Here is a 25055-nt window from a genome sequence, read left to right as displayed (position 1 = left end):
ACCAAAATGTCTTTAAACCGAAATGGTTTAGAAATGGTTTAGAAGGTCCCCAGAATTTCGGTTTAAAGTAATTCTACTGTATTTTTTTAGTTAAATAGTTTGTTTTGTTTACGTTTTAAGTGGTTGATGTGAAAAAGTTTGTCTGATTGAAAAGGGCGGTTTATCAAAATTGGTTTGTTTGTTTTATTTTGTGGGGGGGTTGTTTTTGCAGGGGAGGGGTTGGTAAAATTATTAAAATACAATTAATGTTTATTATAAGTAATTAATTGGACGTTGAAGTTTAAGTAAGAACATATTAAAGTGGTTTATATACAATACAGCAACAGAAAATATAGAGCATAGCTCTATAATTATATACATACCATATGTATCATGCAAATGGAGGATTTGGTCTCACAATGGGCTGCATCTGCTCATTAATTTTTTTTTCATTTGTCGTCAAGAATTTTCCAATATTATATTGACCTGAGAAGTATTTGCCAATTTTTTTTTATCTTTGGCCAATAAAACCATGACAGGAATACTTTTTAACACATATCACAGGCCTTGTAATTTGATGAAGCCTTTTTAGAAAATTGACAGTACAGTGTTGTTCACTTTATAATCATGAACTAGAGGAATGACTGGGGTTTCCTGCCTGCTTGCCCACTGATTCTGCTTCATTTTTTATATTTCATTTGTGTTTAGAATGGCGATGATTTTGTGACTGTTTTAAAAGGTCATGATTTTTAGCACTCTCGCTAGATGAAAACAATTAAGGAAACTGTTAAGTGAGCAGAAACACTAGTCATTAGTCTAACAATTACTCTATAGTGTTATGTCTTTACTTATCTAGTAGCTATCTTTATTATTTCAAAATATAAATGAAAAACTTGGTTTGTTTTTTGTTTGTTCGTTTTTTGGGGGTTTTTTTTAAAGGGTTTTTATTTAAAAAAATTTTAAATTTTACTTTTAAAATTTTGCTATTTGGCTCTGATGAAGAAATCTAGTCAATTTCTGAAGATCTTTTTGCAGCCTTGCAGACTCTTTTTTAAATTATATTTTACAGATTAGTTTAATAGAGCACTGATGATAAGTCCCCAATTCACCATATGGGCCATTATCAGCAGAGATCAGAAAAATAAAACATATCATGATTAGATTACACATCAATTTGATAGATGGAGAGTTTGTTTGATTTTTACTTTTGCTATCGATTCAATGATTGACAATTGGATTTATGAAGTTCTATCATAAAAAATAGTATTTATGCATTTATGCATGGGACCTTTATGCAATATCATTGCAATTTTGGCATGCTTTTTTATGTACGTCTATTAGATTGTTGTTAAAGTTTTTAGAACTTAAAAAAAAAAACCCAACTGTTAGGTGTTTTGTGAAAATTGAACTTTATTGATTTTATAATGGAACATTTCACAATAGCTATAATTCTCTTGGCTTGAGTTTTTGAAGAAGAATATTATATGTGACTTATGTCGAAGACTTATTCCAAATGAGTCCTGATAATGGAAGTAATTTGAGATAAGCAAGCAAAATTTAAATTTCAAATTAATGATTGCACTGTCGGAAAAATAATGAGGTAATGGAATAAAGTTAATATACAGATTTACATGTTATTTATATATTTATTATCATTATTTTAAAAAATCATTTCATTTGACCATTTCCGGTTCACTGGTTTGATTCCTACTAAACTTTGCAGACGTTGAGAGAAAAACAAATTATTGATAAATATTAACCTCAAGATCTCAATAAATTCACCAACAGTTGTTATGCGGTCTATGAAAGGGATAATGATTTTTACTATTCTTTCAGATTAAAATCTTATAATTTTAATAACATATTCGTGCCTTATTTAGAATTTCATACCAATCTTTTTTAAACTTCAGAATGGAAAATATACACAACGCTCAACTTAATTCCTAGGTAGTTTGTAATGTAACAGCATAAGAAAATGCAAAGATGAGTGGTTGAACTATCAATTAAGTACACATTGACCGAAGGACAAGAAGACTGGTGTATAATACACTTCATTGTATTGTTCAGTTTCTTTGATGAAAAATTCATTCACCTCCGACGAGTGTTTAGGCCTCAACCAATTTTGCCTGAAAATGGTGATTTGTTTAGATTTTTAAAAACATTCTAGACATTTAAAATCTTCTCAATTCGTTGCTGATTTAATGTCTTGCTCCGTCCACAGGGATGTTTAAATGTATTAGCATGGCTCAAGATCCACTTGTTCATAACTGTTAAAAAAAAAAAGATTACAAAGAGTGCAATTTGTACAGCCATGAGTGCCCCGGTAGTGATGATGATTATAATTGTGGTAATGCTGATGATGATGGTAGATGATGATGATAATTAGGAGGAGAAGGAGGAGAAGGTAGGATGATTATGAGAACGATAATTATAGGCCTACATTATAACATTCCTATTTCATACAGACTTATGATATACAGTCTTTGTAAAATATATTTGATAATGATATTAGAAGTTGTAATAATAATATTGATAATATACTTTATTTATTCAAAAAATGGAAATTCGTTTTCAGACATGGCATTCATAAAATGTATAAATATAAAGTTAAGAGTTTATGGTGACAATGTATGTATATACAAAGTGAAATAAGGTGTCCCTATGACCCCTAGTTTGAATTTATATGTAAATACATACAAATGTATAAATATATAATTAAGAATTAATAGCGACACTTTATATATTAATTTTATAAATTGAGATAGATTATTCTTATGGCCTCTAGTCCGAACTTGTGTGTGTCTATTTTTTTAAAAACATTATTTAATTTAGATCACAGTTGCACATGATGATGATGATAATAAGGATAATAGTAATAATAATAATGGTGATGGTAATGATAAAAATCACACATAGAATAATTGCACACTCCGCATTTTTGCTACACTTCATCAAACATAAAATGTATTATACTCATTATAAATTTCCCACTTAAATATACACTCTGTTTAATTGGTACATTTATCCAAATTTCCAAAGGCTTATGATTAAGCGGAGTGAACTGTTTTAAGTGTATAAATACCAACATTTTCCTAACCCATATGAATAGCACACTACACTTATGGATTTCCTATTTTTCCACCTGAATATTTCATCAAATTAAGGCTACGTAAGCCTCAAGTTAATTGAAAAGAAAATGGCAGAAGCAATTGGACCTTTGCCATTATTTTATTGTTTTATTTATTTATTTATATATATTTTTGTAAAGACCATTATTGACTGGAATGTCCTGGATCATTTCATAGTAAATTCAATATCAGTCAGAAAATTCCAGAATTGAAATGACCACAAGAACAACTCAGTCAAAAATTAGCCATGTTGATGTCTGAAGATGTGATTCACTGATACAGAAACAGATAACAATAAACAGTTATAGTTTTGATATTGAAAATCATTTATAACTGCACATATTTAAAGTGTTTACAACTCAATAGTCGGCTTAACCAATGCAATATGTGACTCACCACCTCAATATGGTATTATGTTGGGGTGATTTAGATGCAAAAATTTGAATATATTAGAAACATGAATCTCGAGGATTAGCATTTTATTAAGGGCAATATAATATACAATTTATAAAAATGACTACAATTAAAGTTTCACGTCATTTGTCGTTTTTACTTGAAAATCGCTTTAAGCATCTGATATACCTGACATAATATGGGTTTAAGGCGATGGGTGATATATTAGTATCGTTATAGATATACTGATTATTATCATCATACTCGACAACGTTTATGTATATAATATATATATATATATATCTATACACACACACACACAAATGAACAATGACTCACTCCATTTGTTCCCAACAAGGACAGGACATCCAGCATGCCTTGTCCTGAAATCAACAGTTCCTGATGTATCAATGTTGTACCATAACAATGCAGCATGCTGAGATGAGACCAGATTAATAAAATTTTACATTTCGAAAATTATTGTATTATAAAAAGTCGAGATATGAGATTCAGACGTGATAGTGATTTGGTTAACTGTTCTACCTCTTAGATTTTATCATTTTTAACTTTATTTATTTTATGACATTTTGCACTGATTATAATCAGTCATTTAATGCCATTATGGAAATTTTTTATAACATTATGAAATAGCCACGAAGTTAAACTTGTATTCAACTTGTATTTCAAATATGTAATATATATATATATATATAATATATATTATATATATATATATATATATTATCCTGAGCTAATTCTTCTCATATAATTCCTTTTCAATTATTAAAAGCTTGAAAATGTTTGGCAACCATTTTAAAAGGATAATTTCATAGATTGAAAAGGCTGATTTTGAGAGCAAGCCATTAATGGTAATATTGCAGGGAGTTGATGAATTGTAAAGCAATATTTGAATTGAATATTAATGAAATCATCATAGAAGTTATGTTTGTATCCGGAGTCTGGAATGATTTAATTTAAGGACAGATGGTGAGAAATTAAGTTTATCAAAAAGTGATATCTTGGATTCCATGAACTTTAAAGCCACCTCGCGTTCAAGTAGTTATATCTATTGAATACACTCATTGCTTTTTTATTACCTGAAGAGGTGGCACTGCAATATTAAGCCAAGGAAATACTGTAGATCCGCCGCTTTCCACTTTCGATAACTGAAATGTCAAAATATCAATTCAAATGCATTATTATCACAACAAGAAATGTCTTTCCCTCAATGCACATTTTTATCTCCAGTCCCTGATACAGTCCACTCCGGATAATGGCAACACCTTGGGATCAGCAAAAATGTTGCAATTAACCGAAGTTGAGTTTTCAATCCACTATCGCAACATTTTACACAAATATAGTAAACTCAATCTAGTTGTTGTAAACATTGTTCTTAGTCCACCACAGACAGAGCAATATAATTGAAATAAAAACTATATGGCAGTCCTGTATTTATTTTTTTCAAGCAAATGCAGCTTTAATGCAAGTCGACATCTTATTTGGATTTAATTCACTTTCACTCTTTGTTCTCAGCATGTGTAAGAATCAAAGAGATTAGCCGTGGTGAGAGACAATATATCTCATCAAACTCGTTGGTCACAATGTACAGTTGTCAATCCCAAAACAAAGGATATCACCCAGCCTCTCATTACAACTGTCATTGTCTACCTGTTGTAAAAACTATGCTCAGCCCCCCCACCCCACGCCTCCTATTTAATGGCCACAGATGACATCACAAACCTATATTGCAAAGCCCAGCCCTCTTTTGTCAAAAATAGAGTGGTGACACACTAATGTGGCATTAAATCCAGCTCACTCTTGATTTTTCAACCTGTCACGATTTCTTCCATAATGAAATTTAATCATGATGTTTTGTTTGATTGATTTCTTGAATTTAGCACTTTTTGAGACCGAGAAGTTGTTGCGATTAACCGAAGTTTGTTGCAATTAACCAGTGACGTTTATATAGAATTAATTCTGTTTCTTGGGAAATGTTACGATTAACAGAAAGTTGCGATTAACCGAGTTGCAATTATCCGGAGTGGACTGTATTAAATAATATAGGTCTCTGACTTTGAAAGTTTTTAGAATCACACTGGACATTGTTTGATAAAAAAAAAAATAGAAGAAACTATCCAACCTAAAATGTAGACTGGAAAAGGTTTTTGCTTTTGAATGGAGTTTAGATAGGAATGATGGTCAATCGTCATAATTTTTTTATTAATTAGTAATTGAAATGAGCTTTGTAAATTAAATATGAAATAAAAATTATTATTATTTTAAATTTTAGGGTATTGGTATAGAAATGAACATTACAATAAATTCCTTTTAAAAGGATTTGATTTGATTTGATTTGATTTTTCTAGTGTGAATTGTTCATTAAAAAAAGATCCACTTTTAATAATCTTGACTTTCATTTTTTACTTACATAAATCAACACTGTTGCCATTCTGTTTCCAGAATGTTTTAATATGTCTTCACTGCCAGGGAAGGATGTCTGAATGATAGGATTATATAGTTGTTTGTAAAAAGAAAACCAAAAAGAAATAAAAACAATGTTATGCATTGGTGGCATTAGCACAGCAATAACTGGTGATGAATAGAGATTCTCTCTGAATGGGGGAACTACTACTTCTTGAACTAGAAGGTGGAGAGTGGGGTGGAGATGGATGTTCTATATTGGTCCACTTATTCTGCCTCATCAATTCTCCTAAATCATTGTTTGTCCCTTGCTTGTGGATTTGTGTCATTGCTTTGAAATGGGACCATTTTGTTTATTCCCTAGCTCTCCCTGGGTTCTTTGACTGAGGAGACATGTATGTGTTATGTTGTTACTCATTATAAGTGTATTGTTTTGTGAGTACATCCCTTTAGGTAGGGATCTTGTCACGGATAAATTCCTCTTGGATCTACTTCTGTTCTCAATTTGATATCGTCCTCGATGTCTTAACCTTTTAGGAGGCACTTATGAGACATCTAAAATATTTTGACTATCCCATCCTTTTTCTTTTAAGTCTGCGCTGAAGTGATCTAAAAGTCTCAAAAATACCATAAAATCAATATAATATAATGGATGTGATCCACAAACTTAAAACAGTGTTACATATGTCGTTGTAGACCAGATGCTGAAAATTGAATCCAGTATCAAAAAAATATGGCACTTGGGCTCACTTTTCACTTTATGTTGCCGAGAATGAATGCAGGTTCCTGATCATTTTATATATATATATATATATATATATATATATATATATATATATATATATATTTTATATAATATATATATATATATAATATATATATATATATATATATAATATATATATAATATATATAATATATAATATATACTTTTCGGGATCTGCTTGATCCTTACATAATACCAGAATACCAGATTGGGGTTCGAGCAGTAGGTCACAAATTAATTTTTGTTCCCTTCTACATGGACCTTTGAGATCACATCACTTTGATGGAGACATCAAAGAATCCTAGGGCATTTACATATATAGCGCAATATCCACTAAACATGCTCAAAGTGCTTTTCAAGGGGTACCTAACTAACAGCAACATTTAGCATGATCCTATTAAGAGATCTTACTTTATTTTTCAAATGGAGACAACCCTTTTAACAGATTAGTATTCATTTTATACCTGAGTATTGTGAGAGAATGTGAGTAAAGAACCTTTTACAAGGACTTAACTATGCACTGCTCAGAGTGGGGCTTGAACCATGGACTCTCCGATCCGAAGGCGAGTGTCATACCATTAGACCGCATAACTGCAAGGACAAGAGACTTGGAGCCCTTGTTCAAGTGAATAGATCCTATGATAATTTTATTCAGAATTGTGAACTCCTATAGAAATATGAATAAGTGTAATTAATATTTAAAAATTATGTATACAAATACTCTAAAATTTTATATATCTATGGAAGTTTTACTCATATCACTGTATACGTTGTCTCCCCATATTGAAGAAAAATTGAAAAATGGAAGCTATTGTCAATGAATGAATGCACTATTAACCAACTCAAAAAAAAAAAAAGAAAGCATAGACTTCAGGGGATAAGAACACCTTTTTCCCTTGGTTATTGTTAATATCCTACGGACAAGGGATACAGATTAATGTAATTTGTGGGAGATGATTTTATTTTCTTGTATAGCGTGATTCATGCATTGTTGATCTTGTTGACGTCCGTTTTTTCTGGACATTTTGAGTTAATCTCAGACTAGACACACAGGCACATTGCTCTTGGGATCCACTTCTGTACTCACTTTTCTCATTTGTGGTTCTTGAAAGCGAAGAAAAAATTTCGATTTATAATATTTTATAGATCCCTGTTTATTTATTCTTCTTCTTGTGTTAAGATGACCTAGAGGTGCCGCTGATTTATGCACTGGCTGGTCAAAAGTTAACGGCAGGCAAACGTCTACAAGTTAAAAAATATTAACAGATGACATTTGTATAGCGCATTTCATCATATAATGCCCAATGCGCTTACCATAGGTTGAAAAACAACCCACAACCTCTCTCCCCCCCCCCCCCCCTCTCTCTCTCTCTCTCTCTCTCTCTCTCTCTCTCTCTCTCACACACACACACACACACACACACACACAAACTCTCAGACACACAAATGAATATTCACACATATTGCATGTCTCATATTTAAAATAGCCAGACGTGAAAAGGAAATGTTTTAGTTTCGATTTAAAGAATTAATAGTTGGTTGTTCCCCGATGGTTCTGGGAATAGAATTCCATACAAAGTTTAGTTTTATCAGAGGATGATCTTAATGATCTGAAAGGTGTATAAGGATGTAATAGTTTGTATTTTTAAAAGTGGACATAGCTCTAATGTTGACATTACCTCGTAGGTGTCCATGTGGACAGCATAATGGCCGCCTATGCCGTAGTTCACAATCTGGAAATGTAATGAAATCTTATTTACAATCCAACCCCTAATAACGACACCCCTGAATAACGACAACCCCTGATAGCGACATTGACCTCTGGTCCCGAATTTTTTGCTATATGTTATTAGTAATAAAAAAAACCCCCAAAATAACGACATACATTTTAGTAAAACCCCTATTTAGCGACATCGTTATAACAATAATCGGTAGTTGATGCCAATGTGGTCCCGACTTTTTTGCTATATGTTATTAGTAATAAAAAACCCAAAATAACGACATGCCTTTTAGTAAAACGCCTGTTTAGCGACATCGTTATAACAATAATCGACAGTTGATGCCAATGTTTGATACCCAAACATCGTCATCTCAAACTTTATCTAAACACCTTTTTCCCCTCCCAATGAGATTGCTTTGTCACCGACCAATCAGAACACATGTTTACTACACTGCATGGAATCTACGCTTGCTCACAGCGAAGAAGTTGATCAGTGGATGGTAGGTCAAGGGTCCATTAACCGTGTCCACGATAGCTACCTGTTTGAGGTCAGTTGAGGTTAGCTAGTAGTAGTGTCGTATGGTCTTCACACCTCCAAGTGTGACTCATTCAGCCATTTGATGTAGTCGTCATCAGCTTTGTGGATAGCAGGGCGGCTCTATGGATGTTGATGGACAGTGAAGTACCACATGGTCGATGTCCTGATTTGGAGCGTTACAGGCTTGGCATGTTGGTGTTGTTATACAGCCCCATTTGTGGAGATTAGATGCTGTTCTACCGTGTTTAGATCGTAGTCTGTTACAGGAGGACCACTGTTTTCTGTTTAGTGTGTAGAAACCTGGGAGTGGTGTTGCTGTAGGGTCTTCGATTAGATCACTGTTTTTTGGTTTGTTTTTCTCCCATTCAGTTTTCCAGCTATCAGAGAGGTCGAAATGTTCTTTTTTGGATTTGTAGAACGGTTTGCGAGATTTTAGGCGTGATGTTGTGGGGGCTGATTGGGTGATTATTCTGAGTGGAGTATTTGATGTTGTTTTCTCCAGTCGGTGGTATTGTTTTTGTGTCGCCTCTTCTCTTCGGAGATGGGGAGGGGCAATTGCGCTCATTATTGGTAACCACGAGGTGGGAGTTGATTTCAATGTGCCAGAAATTGTTCTCATGGTGTTATTTAGAGCGGAGTCTACTATTTTGGTGTGAGTGGACCTTGCCCAGACAGGGGCACAGTATTCTGCTACACTGTAACAGAGTGCTATAGAGGATGTTCTGAGGACTGATGTGGAGGCACCCCAGGAAGTTCCAGCAAGTTTTCTAACGATACCGTTCCTTAGGTTAGCTGATATCAAGCAATGCCGTGTCCAATGGGGGCAATTAAGGATATTTTTGGTCTTATCCGTAATTTATTGGAATAGCCGGGAAAGCAGAGACAGCATCTTTCACTTTATTATTTTCATTTGAAACATCGGCTGTTCCGCTAAACATCAGTCCCCATTTGATCTTATTGTGATTAATACCTTTTTTTTTTTTTTTTTTTTTTTTTTGGGGGGGGGGGGGGGGTAATATCGCAAGATTTAGGTCTACTAATTTTTAAGTGCTTGTAAATTTTGGTGCACTTAAAAAAAATATCTCGGTATTCAATACCATGAACAGTATCATATGGATTTCATTTTAATTAAAATCGAAACTAGATATGTGCATCTATGTTCTCGTGGGAATTTATCATATTGGGAATATATTTTCTTGCTTTATTCTTAGTTTTATTAAATTGCGTTCTAGTACTGCTTATGATCAAAACGAAGACATTTGAAAGTGAAATCGAAACTAGTATAGATAGAACGAAGTTGACATCACTCAGGTACACATAGTTATGATGTTAGTCCATAATTTTTCAGGGTGGCAATGTTGTGAGTTTCTTAGCCAAGTGCATAGCATCTATACTCTTTGTAGACAGGAGAAATACTCATTCTAACGTTTTTGGACGTGCTTTCTCTCAGGCACTGGACCGCGCATCGCACTGTCATGGGTCTCGCCACGCCCCCTTTTTCCGCCATCTTGAAAACCCCGGAATAACGACACCCCTGGATAACGACATAATTTTCCGGTCCCGGGCAATGTCGTTATCCAGGGGTTGCACTGTACTTTGTTGGTAATAACAGCTTATGATATGGACCGTTGTGTAGTTGTTTATATGTGGATAACACATGGATAAAAGTATATTTAGAACAAAAACCTAAAAACAACAAACAAAATTATTAATCACACCCCTAAAATTTTCTTATTGCCACTCTCTTATTACTATATAAAAGAAGTATTTCGGATTTACTGTATATATATATATATTTTAAAAGCATCTTTATCAGTCTTTATAACGTGTAGGGAAGGTTCTTACTAGTGTGATACGAGCGAGGTATGATGACTAACACACACATGCACACCTGCACACACATCCATGAGGTTAAAATCCACAGGTACTTGGCTACTGCGTTACAACATTATTCACATCAAACAATGGTCATTAACTCGTACAATTTGATATTATGTAATAGTAATATATTATGTAAGAAGTGTACTCATTGATGAAATATAAGCACATTGCCTAGCAATATTTTTCAAAGTGGGATTAATATGAATAAACATTGTACTTATAACACTAAAGTAGTTATTAGTCTTCGATTAGAATGACAAATCCATTCACCTGATATTTCTCTCCAGCACTTTGATGTAGTTGATGCCCATCCGGATTTGAGAGACAATCAAGGCCTGTAAGATGGCTGATTCTTTTTGTAAGGGATGCTAGGTACTTTGAGTCATTTTCTCCGAGGAATGCACTGGGAAGAATTTAAACGGGTGATACATGTATTTCATTTTTGTGGCAGTTGTAATGTTGAGTTGCTTGTAGTCAGTAGTGATGACTGCGGTGGTTACCTTCTTGTTTTAAACATAAGAAATTATACTCAGTGTAGTTTCTTTTTAATGTGTATTATTTGCAGGTCTGGTGACTGGTCTGGGCTCATTTGTTATAATGGAAATACTTGCTCTCAAACCAACGCAAAATAAATAAACTCCATTGCAACAATGTTAAAGCATGCCCATATAATTGCATTCGGCTTCAGACCTGGAAATAAGAACAAGTCGATTCTTGGCATTTGACTTATTTGTAATATGATAGAATAATCCATTCTATTGTTCAATGACCATTTTTTTGGTTTCATTTTGTTTAAATGGAAGTTCTCTTATTTGATATCTTTGGGAAATGTAGAAGAATCTTGCAAGTGATTAAATGTATTCATACTGCATTTGTGTTATATTAAATTGAAGAAAAATTATTTTTTTATATTGACTTACACATGACTAGTCCGATAGTCAGATCGATTGAGGCCTTGTACCTCCTGAACCTCCGCACGGAACAGCTGTCAAAACGGATGAAAATGAATGTAGAAATAAACCTGGAAATATAATTTATCCACAATGGACGCACGTTTTTGTTATTTTTTTGTAAATTATAAAAACTGAAGTAGTTGATTGTGCATAATATAAATTTTAAGGAAATTAATCTCATCAATGAACCAAGTAAAGAAGATCATGGTTATTAGACAAAAGTGGTCAAACTAAAATAATAGTCCTTTGTATAAGAAGTTTTTAATTCAGGGTATATAATTGTTTTGTTTTTGTTTTTTAATTGTGGGGTGGGGGCAGATATATATACTTTCATTATTGCCATAGATTCATTTTCAATCATGTTTGTAATAAGCGTGTTCTGCTGCATTGATGTCTATTGGACAATTCCAAACTCTGTGGTACACTACAAAACACCTTTAAACATTTTGGCCAGAACACTTTTGCTTGTTATTTCATTACCTGACGTGAGGCAAGCTTTTGAATTGCATTTGATTCCTTTGAAGTTGTCACATTGTAGATCAGGCTAACGTATGGAGATGACGACAGAATCTCTTCCTTAATGCGATTGTATAACAGCACCATTGGTTTATATCGGCATACATAGGGAGGGCCCGTTCTCTGACAATTGTAGAAATTGATAATTTAATTGACTAAAACATGCACCGTAGCCGGTAAGGAGGGGGGGGGGGGGGGGTTCTTGTGTAGAGAATTAACTTTCCAGGAATTAACATTATATTTAATGGCGGTTAAGAAAGCTACCACAAAACATTGAATTATGTCGCCCACTATAAACAAAGTTCATCAATCGTTTAATGCTATGGTTTATTTTTGTCATCTCTTCCTATTAGGTGGGGTTCCTGATTTCCCATAGTGGGCAGGAGGGCACTTTACTGTCTTCTATTCCTCTATAGCAGTTTTTCAATTTGCCTTCTGTCTTTGTATTGGAATGATATTTGACATGGCTCAGGCGGGAGTATTTGGCTGGGAGGGAAATAGTCAAATGTATAGTTATTGTATTGGAAGATGATATTTTTTCCTTGTAAATCATCTCTCTGTTATGTATTATTATATTTGTTGTTTTGAATTTATAATGTAAGCATTTGAGTGTCTTCCTCTTAGTGGGATCCTGTGCTCGTGTTTGGGTGAGACTTTTTTAGGTGATCTCAAACTAAGTACATTGATGGTATGCTCTTGGAATCTACTCTTATTCCCTATTTGCACAATTCCCCTTATCTTACTTTTTCTAGGATGCTTTAATTGTAATTCTAGAACTTTTATACTATTCCATTTTCTTCCTTTTTACTGGCGCTGATATGACCTTAATGTTTCGCAAGTGCCGTAAAACCCTTAAAAACAAAAACAAAAAAACAAACATCAGCTCTTCCTTTACAGAATATTAATGAATAGGTAAAGCCTATTCAGTTTGAAAACAGAGACCTCCTCCCCCCCCCCCCCTCCCCTCCAACAATTTCCACGTTGGATTTTTTAAGAAGAACCTTAAAACATAATTCCTTGTCTTTCTCTGTCTAACCGCATCTCAACTTCCAAATCCCTTTTATTTTCTCCACTTTCTTTAGATTTTTCTTAAATGAACTAAGTTGAACGGTAAACTTTTTTAAAAGTATCAGTTAATACAAGATTTTCCTCTGACTGATTATCAAATAGAGGTTTATTACAATAAAATGATAGGTTCAAAAAGGATACTAGGGGAAATTATTTTGACTCAAAATGGAGAGAACCGAGTTTGTAACATTTGGAAATTAACTCTTTAAAATTTTATTTTGAAAAATAGTAGTTCTAGATTTAAACTCTCTTATAAAATAAAAATCAATATACAGGGTCTTTTAGTATTTTATTACCTGATAAAGAATTGAAATACAGAAATATTAGAAATATCTAATTGCATACTTTTCTTCACTTTTCAATTTTATTTTATTTTTTGTTGTAAAAATTTTACGAAGATGCTTATAAGGTGTCACAATACAGTCGCACTTTTGTAGAAGGGGATAAATTTGACCCAAAAATTGGAAGAAAAATAAAAACCCGTCAAAAAAGCACGTATATGTCAAATTTCTCCCTTTTTACAAAAAGCACGACCGTATTGTAGCGGTTTTTAAGCATCTTCCTGAAATTTTCACCACAAAAATCTTAAATAGTAATGGAAAACTGTATATCACTTCTTTTCCCGAATGAAACATTTACAGCGTGTGTCACAAAATGCAATGAAAAAATAAATACTTATCTATATATATATGTTATATATATATATATATATATATATATATATTATATATATATATATATATATATATATTATATATAAATATATATATATATATATATATATATATATATATATATATATATATATATATATATATATATATATATATTGTTAGACTTAAAACATATTTAAATTTTATTAAATGCCACGTTTACAATTATTTTTATTGGGTATACTACTTTTTTTGAGACACTATATAATATCTTCAACTCGGGTTTTATATTTCTGATATATATACTGTTAGACTTAAAAAATATTTAGATTTTATTAAATACCACGTTTACAACTATTTTTATTGTGTATACTTTTTTTGAGACACTGTGACTGTATAATATTTTCAACTCAGGTTTTATTTTTCTGACTATAACTATAACTGCAATATTCAGCGTTTAGTTCGTTCAGATATAATACCACTTTGTTGTAAAAGGTCACATATTATGTGACCAATCATCTCAAAGAAGTAACTGATGCTTGTGGATGGAAATGGAACGAAAATGACATCACTCAACTCTTTGATATCGTTTTTGACAAGACATTTTAATACGTTCTCACTAAGTCTTATCAATCAGTTTTGTGTTTTGGCAAGTTCTGTCCAGCTGGCGGATGATGTGGGTATTTTAGTTAAACGCATAGCATCAATAATTATGTATCTCAATGCATGGACCTGATAACCAACACTTGAATTGTGCGGCAATGCCGTCAAATTTCTCCCTTTTAACTATACTTTTATAGCATCATCCTGAAATGTTCACCACAAAAAAAAAAAAAAAAAAAAAAACAAACTTGAATAGTGATGGAAAACTATGCAAAAAAACTAGATGCTTCTATCATTTCTAGTTTTTAGGCTATTTCAATTCTTAATCGGGTAGTAAAAAAACAAAAAAACAACACACCATGTATGATAAAGAAAACCAGAATTATATAACTTACCAGATATTTCTGATCCATCGTAGCGCATAGACCATCGACTTTTTTCATCTCAGCATGAATAATATCCTTTGCATGCTGTTGTGCGTAGTTGTTGTTTAAAGCTCGAATTAAGGAAGAAAGTCTTACATTTTTTAACCCTGTTGTTTGAATAATTTCACACAGTTAATAAAATAGTGCTATGGCCTTTGTAAGGACAAGAGATTCAAAATACAGTCGAAAAAAAAGCAAGTGGTGTTATTAATTGTATGATGTTTTGCAAAATACACCTGTGATTTTCAAGTTCAAGTTAGTTATGCCCATCTTATTATGAATTGATCTAGAAGAAATGTCATAAAAATTATGGCTGCCATTAACACAAATAATAAAATCACAAAAGATCTATGTTTGACTGATGGAAGATAAACCATCCGTTTTTAAGGCATTTTTGATCGGACATTGGAAATTGCATCTACATTTTGAGGAAAAAATAACGATAAGTATTGCATTTTTAATTCAGAAAAGTGAGTAGAGCAGGCACATGTTGATAACAACAAGAGATGGAGTGAGTAGGAAAGTGCCAGAAGACAATAGAGAATAAAACATTTTCGCGGCGGTGATGGGGGTTTGAACCCGCGACCTTGCTGGTACTGGTACGACAACTCCACCTGGCCGGTGAGAGCGTGATCGTGGATAGCTCATACGGTAGAGTCACGCTCTCACCGGCCAGGTGGAGTTGTCGTACCAGTAAGGTCGCGGGTTCAAACCCCCATCACCGCCGCGAAAATTTGTTATTCTCTATTGTCTTCTGGCACTTTCCTACTCACTTCATCTCTTGTAAGTATTGAATTGTAAGCTTCAATTTATTAGACGGAGACAGATCTGTCTTCGTCTAATAAATTGAAGCCTACAATTCAATACTTATCGTTAATTTTTCTTCGGCCTTCAATTGTCATTTTTTCCCCCCTTCGAGCTTCGATTTTCATTATCTACATTTTGAGTAAAACTCCCAATGTGAGTCCCATGCTGTGAGAAGGTTAGCATTTACGATGAGAAGGTTAGCATTTACGATAGGTCGATCTCAATACTTATATCCAACCGGACTGCTTAACCCTTTCCTTACCAGCCATTTTCAGAATTTTCCCCAAAACTTCACACCCACCCAATACAAAAACAGACATTTCTTACTCAAACAGAAAAGCAACAAGCACATTCTATAGATAATATTGTTCAACAATATGGGCTCTATTACAGAATGTCAAGTTTTTATAGCTATATCAAAAAGAAAAGAAATCTTGATGAGAAAAGTGACGGTTGAATCGTAACAAATGTGACGATTTTCCAATAGGTGGTAAGGAGAGGGTTAAAGGCATAACTTTTTTTACAGTCTAATATGATCGTCCCGTCTGACTAACCCAGTAAGATGTCCATTAATTTTAACGTGATACTAAGCTGCTAGAAGACGTGGACTGTAAAAAGTAATAAACAAAAATGAATATAACAGCTTCAAAAAAGAAAAAAATACCAAACACGGAACGTTTCGGGACAGAAAAATATTCTTCAGCCACAACAAGAAAAAAATAAAAATAGAAATACATTACTAACAAAAAACAAACAGATTGGCTCACATTTATGATCACGCCTTTTCTAAAGGATCTCTGTCCATTAGTCATACTTGTGGATTATTATTTTCACCACTCTATTGTATTTAATTCAAGGGATACATTTCACACCAAAGTAACCAAGTTTTTCTATGCTACAGCTTCCCCCCCCCCCCCCCCCAACCCTTTTTTTTTTTTTTACGCACCAAAATTCTATGCGTTGTTTTATACTGCCCTCAATTTGGCACTCTTAGTTACCTAGCAAACGCGTCTTTCTGTTTACATTCCAAGATTTTTTATCAACGAGGACGTACGAAATTTATAGTCGATCCGTTTTTTTAGTAATGTATTTATAACACTATTGTTGGTTGAAGAAGGGTTTGGAGCCCGAAAAGTTCTATTAATATTAGTAATTTAACACAAGATGAAAAAGAAAAAAATATAATCATCATCATCATCATTATCATCACCATCATCGTCATCATCATCTTAACATAAATTAATACGAACCTGTTTTTACTCGTGCCTTAGAAAACACCTGCAGATTTTGTAAAAGGCGTGGGGGTGGGGGAAAATTCGGTTATTATGTCTCTCAATAATTGTTAATTTCAATGGATATATATTATAACATTTCAGGTATAAATACGATCAATTACTACAATATATATATATATATATATATATATATATATATATATATATATATATATATATATATATATATATCACAAACGCTCGTGTATCAAATAGAAAGGGGGAGGAGCAAGTAATGGAAGGGAGAGGGGCTGCACTTTGAACAAACATCAATAGAAGGGGGAGAGGTTCGTAACTTGACCAAAGAAGGGAGGGAGTGTAATTTGACCAATCGATAGAAAGGGGGGGGGGGATGCACATTTAGGGCATTTTCTAATTTAGGCTAGGCGAGATGTGAAAATGATTTTCTGTCAATCAAATATATTGCTCGTAAAAAAAAAAAAACAGTGACATCACAGAGAGTATCTTTTTTTTCAAAATGCTTTAATTATTAAAGTTGAACAACTTAACATAGCAAACTATAATTTGCCCCCCCCCCCCCATCCCTCTTTATTATCATTTTTTAATAGTTATTTTTGTTGTTCTTGGGGGGGGGGGGGGGGTTGTGGAGATTGTTGTTGTTTTGTTGGGTTTTGTTTGTTTGTTATTTTCCCTTTTGGTGAATTTTCACCTGCATATCTCGTGAGCTGCAATTTAAAAGTGGGGGTTGGGGATGGGCAAACAGATTATTTTAAAAATAAACAAGGGGGGAGGGGGGCATCTATTTGGTACAGTAGAGCACATCAAACCATTCATAAAGCACGAAAACGAGTTCAAACAAGCGTTAGCACTCATAAGGGAAGTAAAGCAGGAAATGCTACTTGAAGAACAGGGTCTGTATTGGTTACCTCCCGTGAACGTGGTAGACCATGTTTTGTTTTTTTTTTCCTTCTCTGGAGAGCGCGCTGGATTCCAGGGAGTATTGTATTATAGATAGTATGCAGATGACGTCACTCAGGCCTTTGTTATTGTTTTTGCCATCCGCGTTTGTGAGTGTTCTCACTAAACTGTATAACGACTTAAAAGTTCATGTTACACAGAGTTTGTGTGTGGTCCGTTATAGATGTATGCAGATGACGTCACTCAGGCTTGTTATTGTTTTGCATCCGCGTTGTGATTGTTCTCACTAACGTATAACCTGCTAAAAATTCAGTTACACAGAGTGGTTGTTGGTCCGTTATACTTCCGGATGGCAATGTTGTGAACTCCTTGGCCAAGCGCATTCTATCTATAGCTGAAACTTGAAATGCGCAAAAATACTAAAGAAAAAAATATATAACAAGAGGACAAATTCAACATCCTCCCCCCCCCCCCCAAATAGATACAGGACTGGAGAGGCCTAACATTGAGACGCCAACAAATTCATGAAGGTTATGGAGGACACAGTCAAGAGATTATTATAGTTAAACGTCTAGATGCGCTCAGATCAGAAGCACTAAAATTAAGATTAGAGGGCTGGTACAACCAACAAATAAAATCTTATTCATGTGCGACCCATCCGTGCGTCTAATCATCAAATTAATAGGTATACACAGTCTTATACAACCTTGGAGTTCCATATAAGCAGAGGAACTCCATCAAAAGAGATCGATTTAATCAAATACCTTATAATATAATATTACAAGATATGCAATAATCAAACAATGACTGGCTGTTGAGATGTGATTTAGAAATGAAAAAAAATATCGGCTCTCACAAAATAAATTCAGAAATGAGAAGTTCTCTCTCAACAAATGACACAGGCGAAACCGTTCGTTCCAAAACACCAATATGAAGAGATACATAGGAATCGATGATGTAGGTCAACGGGTTGAACCGTCGATCCAGAACGCCAACGTTCCTTCGACCAAAGGGGAATTCCACCAAAGCTGGGTAAAGGAGAGTAGGGACAACGGTTTGTAGAAGAAGCGGATATGAAAACAAGACAGAAAAAGAACCTCCAATAAATAGATAAAACTTTGGCAATATTCTACCGGCAGTCGCAAAGAGTGAGGGTTAACAAAAAAAAAACAAAAAAAAAAAAAAACAAAAAAAAAAAAAAAAGAAAGAAAAGAACATCTGATAAATATAAAAGCAATAGGCTCTAATGATTTTCAAGTTCCAGATGCTTACCCGAGCTTGATGATTCAAAGAAACAACTCGTTCCAATGAGAGATCACTGGTTTGATTTAGAATCAGTTTAGCACGTGTGATGTCAAACCACTGCCTGCTCAGTTCGTACTTGTGTTCTGAAAGTGTAATGCAGTTGTAAAGGATAAATCTGAACCATCAATTGAGTGCGCCACAATCTTCTTTGAGCCCTGAACATTCTGCGCATATAACATATAGTCATAGTTGCGATCCCACATTAAGTTTAGGCCTTATTTTGGTCCTCCACCAGACAAAAATAATACATATAAGGTTAATGGGCCCCACTAATTTCATAGCATCAAAACATACTTACTATCAACTGATACTAACTCAGTTACGGTTATACATTAGAATAATGCGTCGTAAAGGTCAATGGGCTTTGTTTCTGTATTGAAAAAAAATAATTGTATTTTTTTTTTTTAAATTTTAAGTTGGATGAGAGGTGCACAATACTCACTGATATCTATATTTTGTGCCTGGTCTATTTGATCGACATAAAAGGGCAGATTTTCATCTGTAAATTAACGTTTTGATTGACATTACCCGTGGCATGTTATAGATACATATGAGATACTGTTGTGCCCACGACAAACCGACAATAACAGCTTCTATTTTAAAAATAAATGAATCACAGCTTATTGACAAAATAGGGAGATGACAAGAAAACGATAAAATGGAGGCAGATGTGTAGAAAAAATGTGCTCCCGGCCTTCGTTCATGACACAAAGAAGTGTTCCGTCGTACACATATCTATCACATGCAGAGTTTATAAATTCACAACGAACACTGTAGATATTTTCTGACCGATAATCTTCCAAATTGTTCGTTGTGATGATGGTAACATTTAGTTTTATAATCCTGGTATTTTGACTCGGGTTACATATTCTTTTATCGCAATTTTCTACAATGGTTTAAGCATAAGGCAGGGCTACATTACCTTCAAAGGCAGTCATGCCTATATCAAAAGTATCCATCGTACCCAAAGGAGGTCCATGGTATCCTTTATAATTGCCATCGGCCATGTTCCCAGAATCAAGATTATATACTTCCTTGGCGTGCAAGCATCGATAGAAAATGAAAGAGATAAATCATCAAATAAAATTTTAAAAGTAAAATAATAACATTCCCTATATTCATACCATATGGAAAATTTGTCTTTTGGGTCTATTCCAAGGGAAGAAAGGAATAACACTGGTGTCAACCGCAGTGCAGCGCCGCACACGCACAAACGTCATAAGACACTTAAAGAGATAAATAAAAGTGAACGTGTCAAGTTCCCCATCACAGGCGCATTGGTCTAGCGGTATGACAGTCGGATTGCGATCATTGGTCTGAAGTTTGATCCTGCTCCAGGTGTTATAAAATCAAATACTTGCATAAGGCTCTTAACTCACTTCGTCTTGCCACACTCGTGTGTACTACGAGTACCTGGCCAGTAACAGCGTTGTCTTTGTCTAAAAGGCGTTCTCCATTTGGAACCCAATGTAAAGCGTTTAGAGTATATTAAACGGAAACTTTACTATATTACAGCTCACAAGCTACATCAAAGGATAACTACAACAATCTTCGGCCTTTACACCAGTTTTACTATTTTACTATTTTTCAAGCCCCCTTAGATGTCTGCCATACTCTGGAAAAACAAAACAAACAAACAAACAAACAAACAAACAAAAAAAAAACAAAAAAAAAAAGATACAAACAAAGCATATTGGCTTGAAAATCCGTCTTCCAATTACCGATCGATAAGATGACCCTCGTATAGATAGTCAAAAACTCTAAAATCTGGAACCTCAAAGTCTTCAAGGCAGTCCAAGTTTTTAGAGTTATGATGATTTTAATCGATTTTCAAAGTACACGAAAGGTGCTTTTCTTGCTATACAGAACATACAGAAAATATGCTTTTTGTACCAGGAATGTCACGTAAGCTACTCATACAACATCACTCCTTCCCTACTCAAATTGTATGATTTATTTTTCTCTCTATACATCTCTGTGGGGAAAATAGTAACCAACCCCTGTATTTCAGATAAACTAAAACCGTTTGTTGATATTCGTATGTGAAACCAAAATATATGTTACTTCTCACCTGAAGACGGAGCATTTTGGTTTGAAAATCCGTCCTCCAATTATCAATCGATAAGATGACCCTCATATAGTAAAAAACTCTAAAATGTCACTCAAGCTGATAATACAACATCACTCCTTCCCCACTCAAATTGTAAGATCTATTTTTCTCTCTATATACACACATATCTCTGAGGGGGGGGGGGGGGGGGGGGAGCAACCAACCCATGTATTTCAGACAAACTTAAACTAAAACCCGTTTCTTGGTATTCCTATGTGAAACCAACATATATTATGTTATTTCTCACCTGAAGACGGAGCAGTGATATCTTTGCACCATGCAAATCATTGGTAGATGGTATGTTTTGTAACATAGATTGTAAGTATGGAATGCTTATCTCTGTGTTGGAAAAAAAATAGAAATTAAAAATCAAATCAAGCGTTTGAATTCGTGTAGCATGCGGGACGGTTGACGTCGCAATACCGTGCGCATGGTATTGTTCTGTTGCTTTCTCTCCCTCTCTCTCCTTCTTTGCCAACCAGAGAGATGATTAGCTCTCATCATTTTATATCTAATTCATAAAATGTTATGACAGGTATATATATATATATATATATATATATATATATATATATATATATATCTATATGTGTGTGTGTGTGTGTGTGTGTGTGTGTGGGTGGTTGGGGGAATTGTCTGGAATCATATAGAGTGCTCAACAGCTGCTTGGAGCGAATTATTTTATTATTTTAGTCATATAAATAAAATACAAAAAATAAACGTTTTTATTGTGCAGCTTCGTGCACTTATAATCATATGACAACTCGCCTTTGAATTAGTAGGTTCCTGGTTCTGGTCCCGCTGTGAGCGGCGCAAAGTTGAGTGCTTGGGAAAGGCTCTTTACTCACATTGTGATCAGGCCCGACTCTGGTAGGTATAGTAACATTGTTGTCTCCATTGGAAAATAGTAATTCCATAGCATTGGAGCGACATGTCATTTCTTATATGTTCAGTGTTTATGTTGGTTTGGGACCCCTGTAAAGCGCTTAGAACACAATTAGTGGTTATTGCGTTTCATAAAAGCTCGAGTAGGTTTTTTTTTTTTTAACCTGCAAATATGTGATCCCGATTTAAAATAAAACTAATAATTTTGTAAGTGTCGTATCGTAGCGTTCTCTGTTTTTAAAGAGATGACAGATCTTAGACATAATTTACGATAGTACCAGAATCAACAATTTATGTAATAAAAATTTGCAAGATTTACGATTGAATCGGAATCGGAGCCATTTCTGTAATACATTTTGCAAGCTGTTCGTAAAGAGAAAACAGTCAAAATGTTAGCCTTATCTCTGTCAGTTTGATCGATTTTCAAACCTTTCACATTTTAGTTTGGTGATTCCACACCCAGTTTTCGTATAACAGCAATATTTAAAGCGTGTGTCTGAAACAAGATACCCGTGGTTAGCAGGACAAGATCTATGAGGGTGACCATTCCCTGCAGGTCTGGTCGACTGAATTTTCGCCAGATCTAATGAGACCAAGCTTCCTATTAAACAATGGCTACACAGATAAGGGGTGGTGAAAATAAATGTTTAGACAGTGGAATCGAACTATGTAAAGTCACTCTGGAAACAGGGTGTGTTAACCATACTTCATCTCGCCTATGTACAAAGGGACGAATAAAACAGAGCTCCCAATTTACAAAGCACCTTACTTTTAATGGACAGGCGTACTTCTTTGTAGATTTCAACAAAATGCTTGATCATGATATACACTTCATTTGGATGTTTGACATTAATTACACTTTCTTTGAAGTTCTCATTCCACCTTTGTTCTTGTCGATCGTTACAAAATCTATAAAACGAAGAGAGAGAGAGAGAGAAAAAACAACAAAAACTTTGGGAAACATACCAGAAATAAGGGATCCATGTAGTTGAAAATGATAGGTGCTAGATTTAATTGAAAGACAAATTTCATCTTTATCATAAAAAGAGATCGTCTTGTTGTGCCTTATCATTTACATGTATTCTTTCTCCTCCTGCGTAGATATATCTCTGCAAACCGCCAGACTTTGGTGTGCATGTTGGTGTTGAGGTGGCATAGAATCGATTCGATCTCTAAACTATTTACGGTTTTCAGAGCTACATCCGCAGGCAGGCTGTTCCAAATTCTAATCGTTGATATTAATGTAGGATAGTTTTATAAATAAAGGAATTCTGCAAGAGAGTCGACCAAATCAAGGCCTAATTAATTGATTTGTTGGTGTCACAAGCCAATGCTGTTTTTTTTTTTTTAAGCTATCTATGTCTATGCTAAATGAAATTATATCTTTTGTTTTTCGTGTCCTTTTCTTTGTGAAAGTTTCCTTATTGAATCTTTCAACACATTGAGCTGATGCCATTCTTGTCAAACTCGTCAAAGCCATGAATGTCCAAATTTCTGACCTAATCAACACCTCAGTTGCTTGTGAGTTTCTTGATAAACTAAAATTGCTCAAGTGATATCACTTTACAAAATATCAAACTCATATAATGTTTAACAACAACACGCTGTGATTGCGGAACTTCGAGACATAACACCCATGCATAAAGTACAAATTGAGTTGTAATATCCATACGGTAATTTAAAAAAAAACCCCAACCAACCAACCAAACAAAAACAACAAAAAATCAAGGAAACAAAGAGAACAACAAGCATATTACATGTAATTTAATACCATCTGGGGAATCACACAATTCGAGTATAAAGATAGATATAACAGTCGTGTACGTAGCTGTGGCGCAGCATATTGTGTTGTTGTTTCGTCTCATAAAACCTCGGAAAATACGGATAGCCCTTTGCAAGCAAAATGATTTTATGGAAATTCTCACCTTAGGATTTTCTCTATTTCAGGGGTGGCGTCGACGCTCTTCAGGGCCCTTTTTATTCCTGATAATAGCTGTTTCTCATGAAAGAAAATATCCTTCATTTTTTCAATAGAAGTGAATATGTCTGCACGGGCCATATAAGCATTGTTGTGCACTAACCAAGTTGTCCAAATGCATTGAATTATTATTCTTATAATAATCGATGGCATATTTTAAAAAAAAAAAAATTATTTTCATAATCATGAAATTGATGTTTATCCTCTCGGCCCATGCAACACAATGCGAAAAGAAAACAAAACAACACAAGTTGATGAAGATACTTTTGTCCGATTGAAGAAGTTCGTGTTCTTTTCAAATGACGCGTTAATCATTCACATTCACGTCGTTCATCTTACAACAGATTTGGAAGAACAGGCGAAAATATTAAGTTTGTAATAAAGATACACACAGGTTGTGGACTAAACAAATGTAAACTGGATGGATTTCAATTAGCTTATAAATAGGCTACCCTTTACCCATGTCTTGCCAGCTATCTACTTTAATATTAATACGAAAGTACATATGCTACTCGTGCTAACAGAAATTGAAACAAATGAAATACCCCTTAATCTGAATGGCGCGGTTCACAGCAGCTGCTGTGTAGATCAATGAATCTTGGTCACACGTTTGATTTTTACTCACGGAATGAATAAAATATCGATTCCAAACTAGTGCATTACATGTTGAAAACGAATGTATTAGTAATATGAAAGTCTAACTAGTTATGGCAATCGCGTAGTATTGCTTTTTTTTTTTTTAATCTTTTCATTTTCTTTAAATCAAGCAAAAC

The 25055-nt window shown here is 34.1% G+C and overlaps 1 protein-coding gene across 3 annotated transcripts; it reads right to left on the bottom strand.

Annotated features, from left to right (window-relative positions):
• Positions 1-1371: 1371 nt before the first annotated feature.
• Positions 1372-24785, bottom strand: LOC144962761 (prolyl 4-hydroxylase subunit alpha-3-like). Of its 3 annotated transcripts, XM_078895996.1 has the most exons (16): positions 24230-24570; positions 23074-23213; positions 21667-21758; positions 20232-20343; positions 19277-19392; positions 17102-17129; positions 15015-15151; positions 12260-12418; positions 11747-11811; positions 11097-11229; positions 8367-8420; positions 7202-7354; positions 5929-5997; positions 4598-4666; positions 3840-3936; positions 2107-2246 (listed from the first exon to the last, which is right to left on the bottom strand). In XM_078895996.1, exons 1-16 carry the CDS (start codon positions 24433-24435, stop codon positions 2143-2145), a joined length of 1734 nt encoding a protein of 577 aa, XP_078752122.1. In that variant the 5' UTR covers positions 24436-24570; the 3' UTR covers positions 2107-2142. The 3 variants fall into 3 exon arrangements, with proteins under 3 accessions (XP_078752123.1, XP_078752122.1, XP_078752124.1); XM_078895997.1 differs by lacking the exon at positions 7202-7354 and having other exon boundaries at positions 1372-2246; positions 24230-24785; XM_078895998.1 differs by lacking the exon at positions 24230-24570 and having other exon boundaries at positions 20232-20339; positions 23074-23088.
• Between the last annotated feature and the right edge of the window lie 270 nt (positions 24786-25055).

The sequence above is a fragment of the Berghia stephanieae genome, chromosome 1 (assembly GCF_034508935.2).
Source record: "Berghia stephanieae isolate SIO BIC M18660-M18661 chromosome 1, UCSD_Bste_1.3, whole genome shotgun sequence".
Classification (NCBI taxonomy): domain Eukaryota; kingdom Metazoa; phylum Mollusca; class Gastropoda; order Nudibranchia; family Aeolidiidae; genus Berghia; species Berghia stephanieae.
Note: the sequence above shows the minus strand (reverse complement) of the source record. Positions and strands in the feature narration are given on the sequence as shown.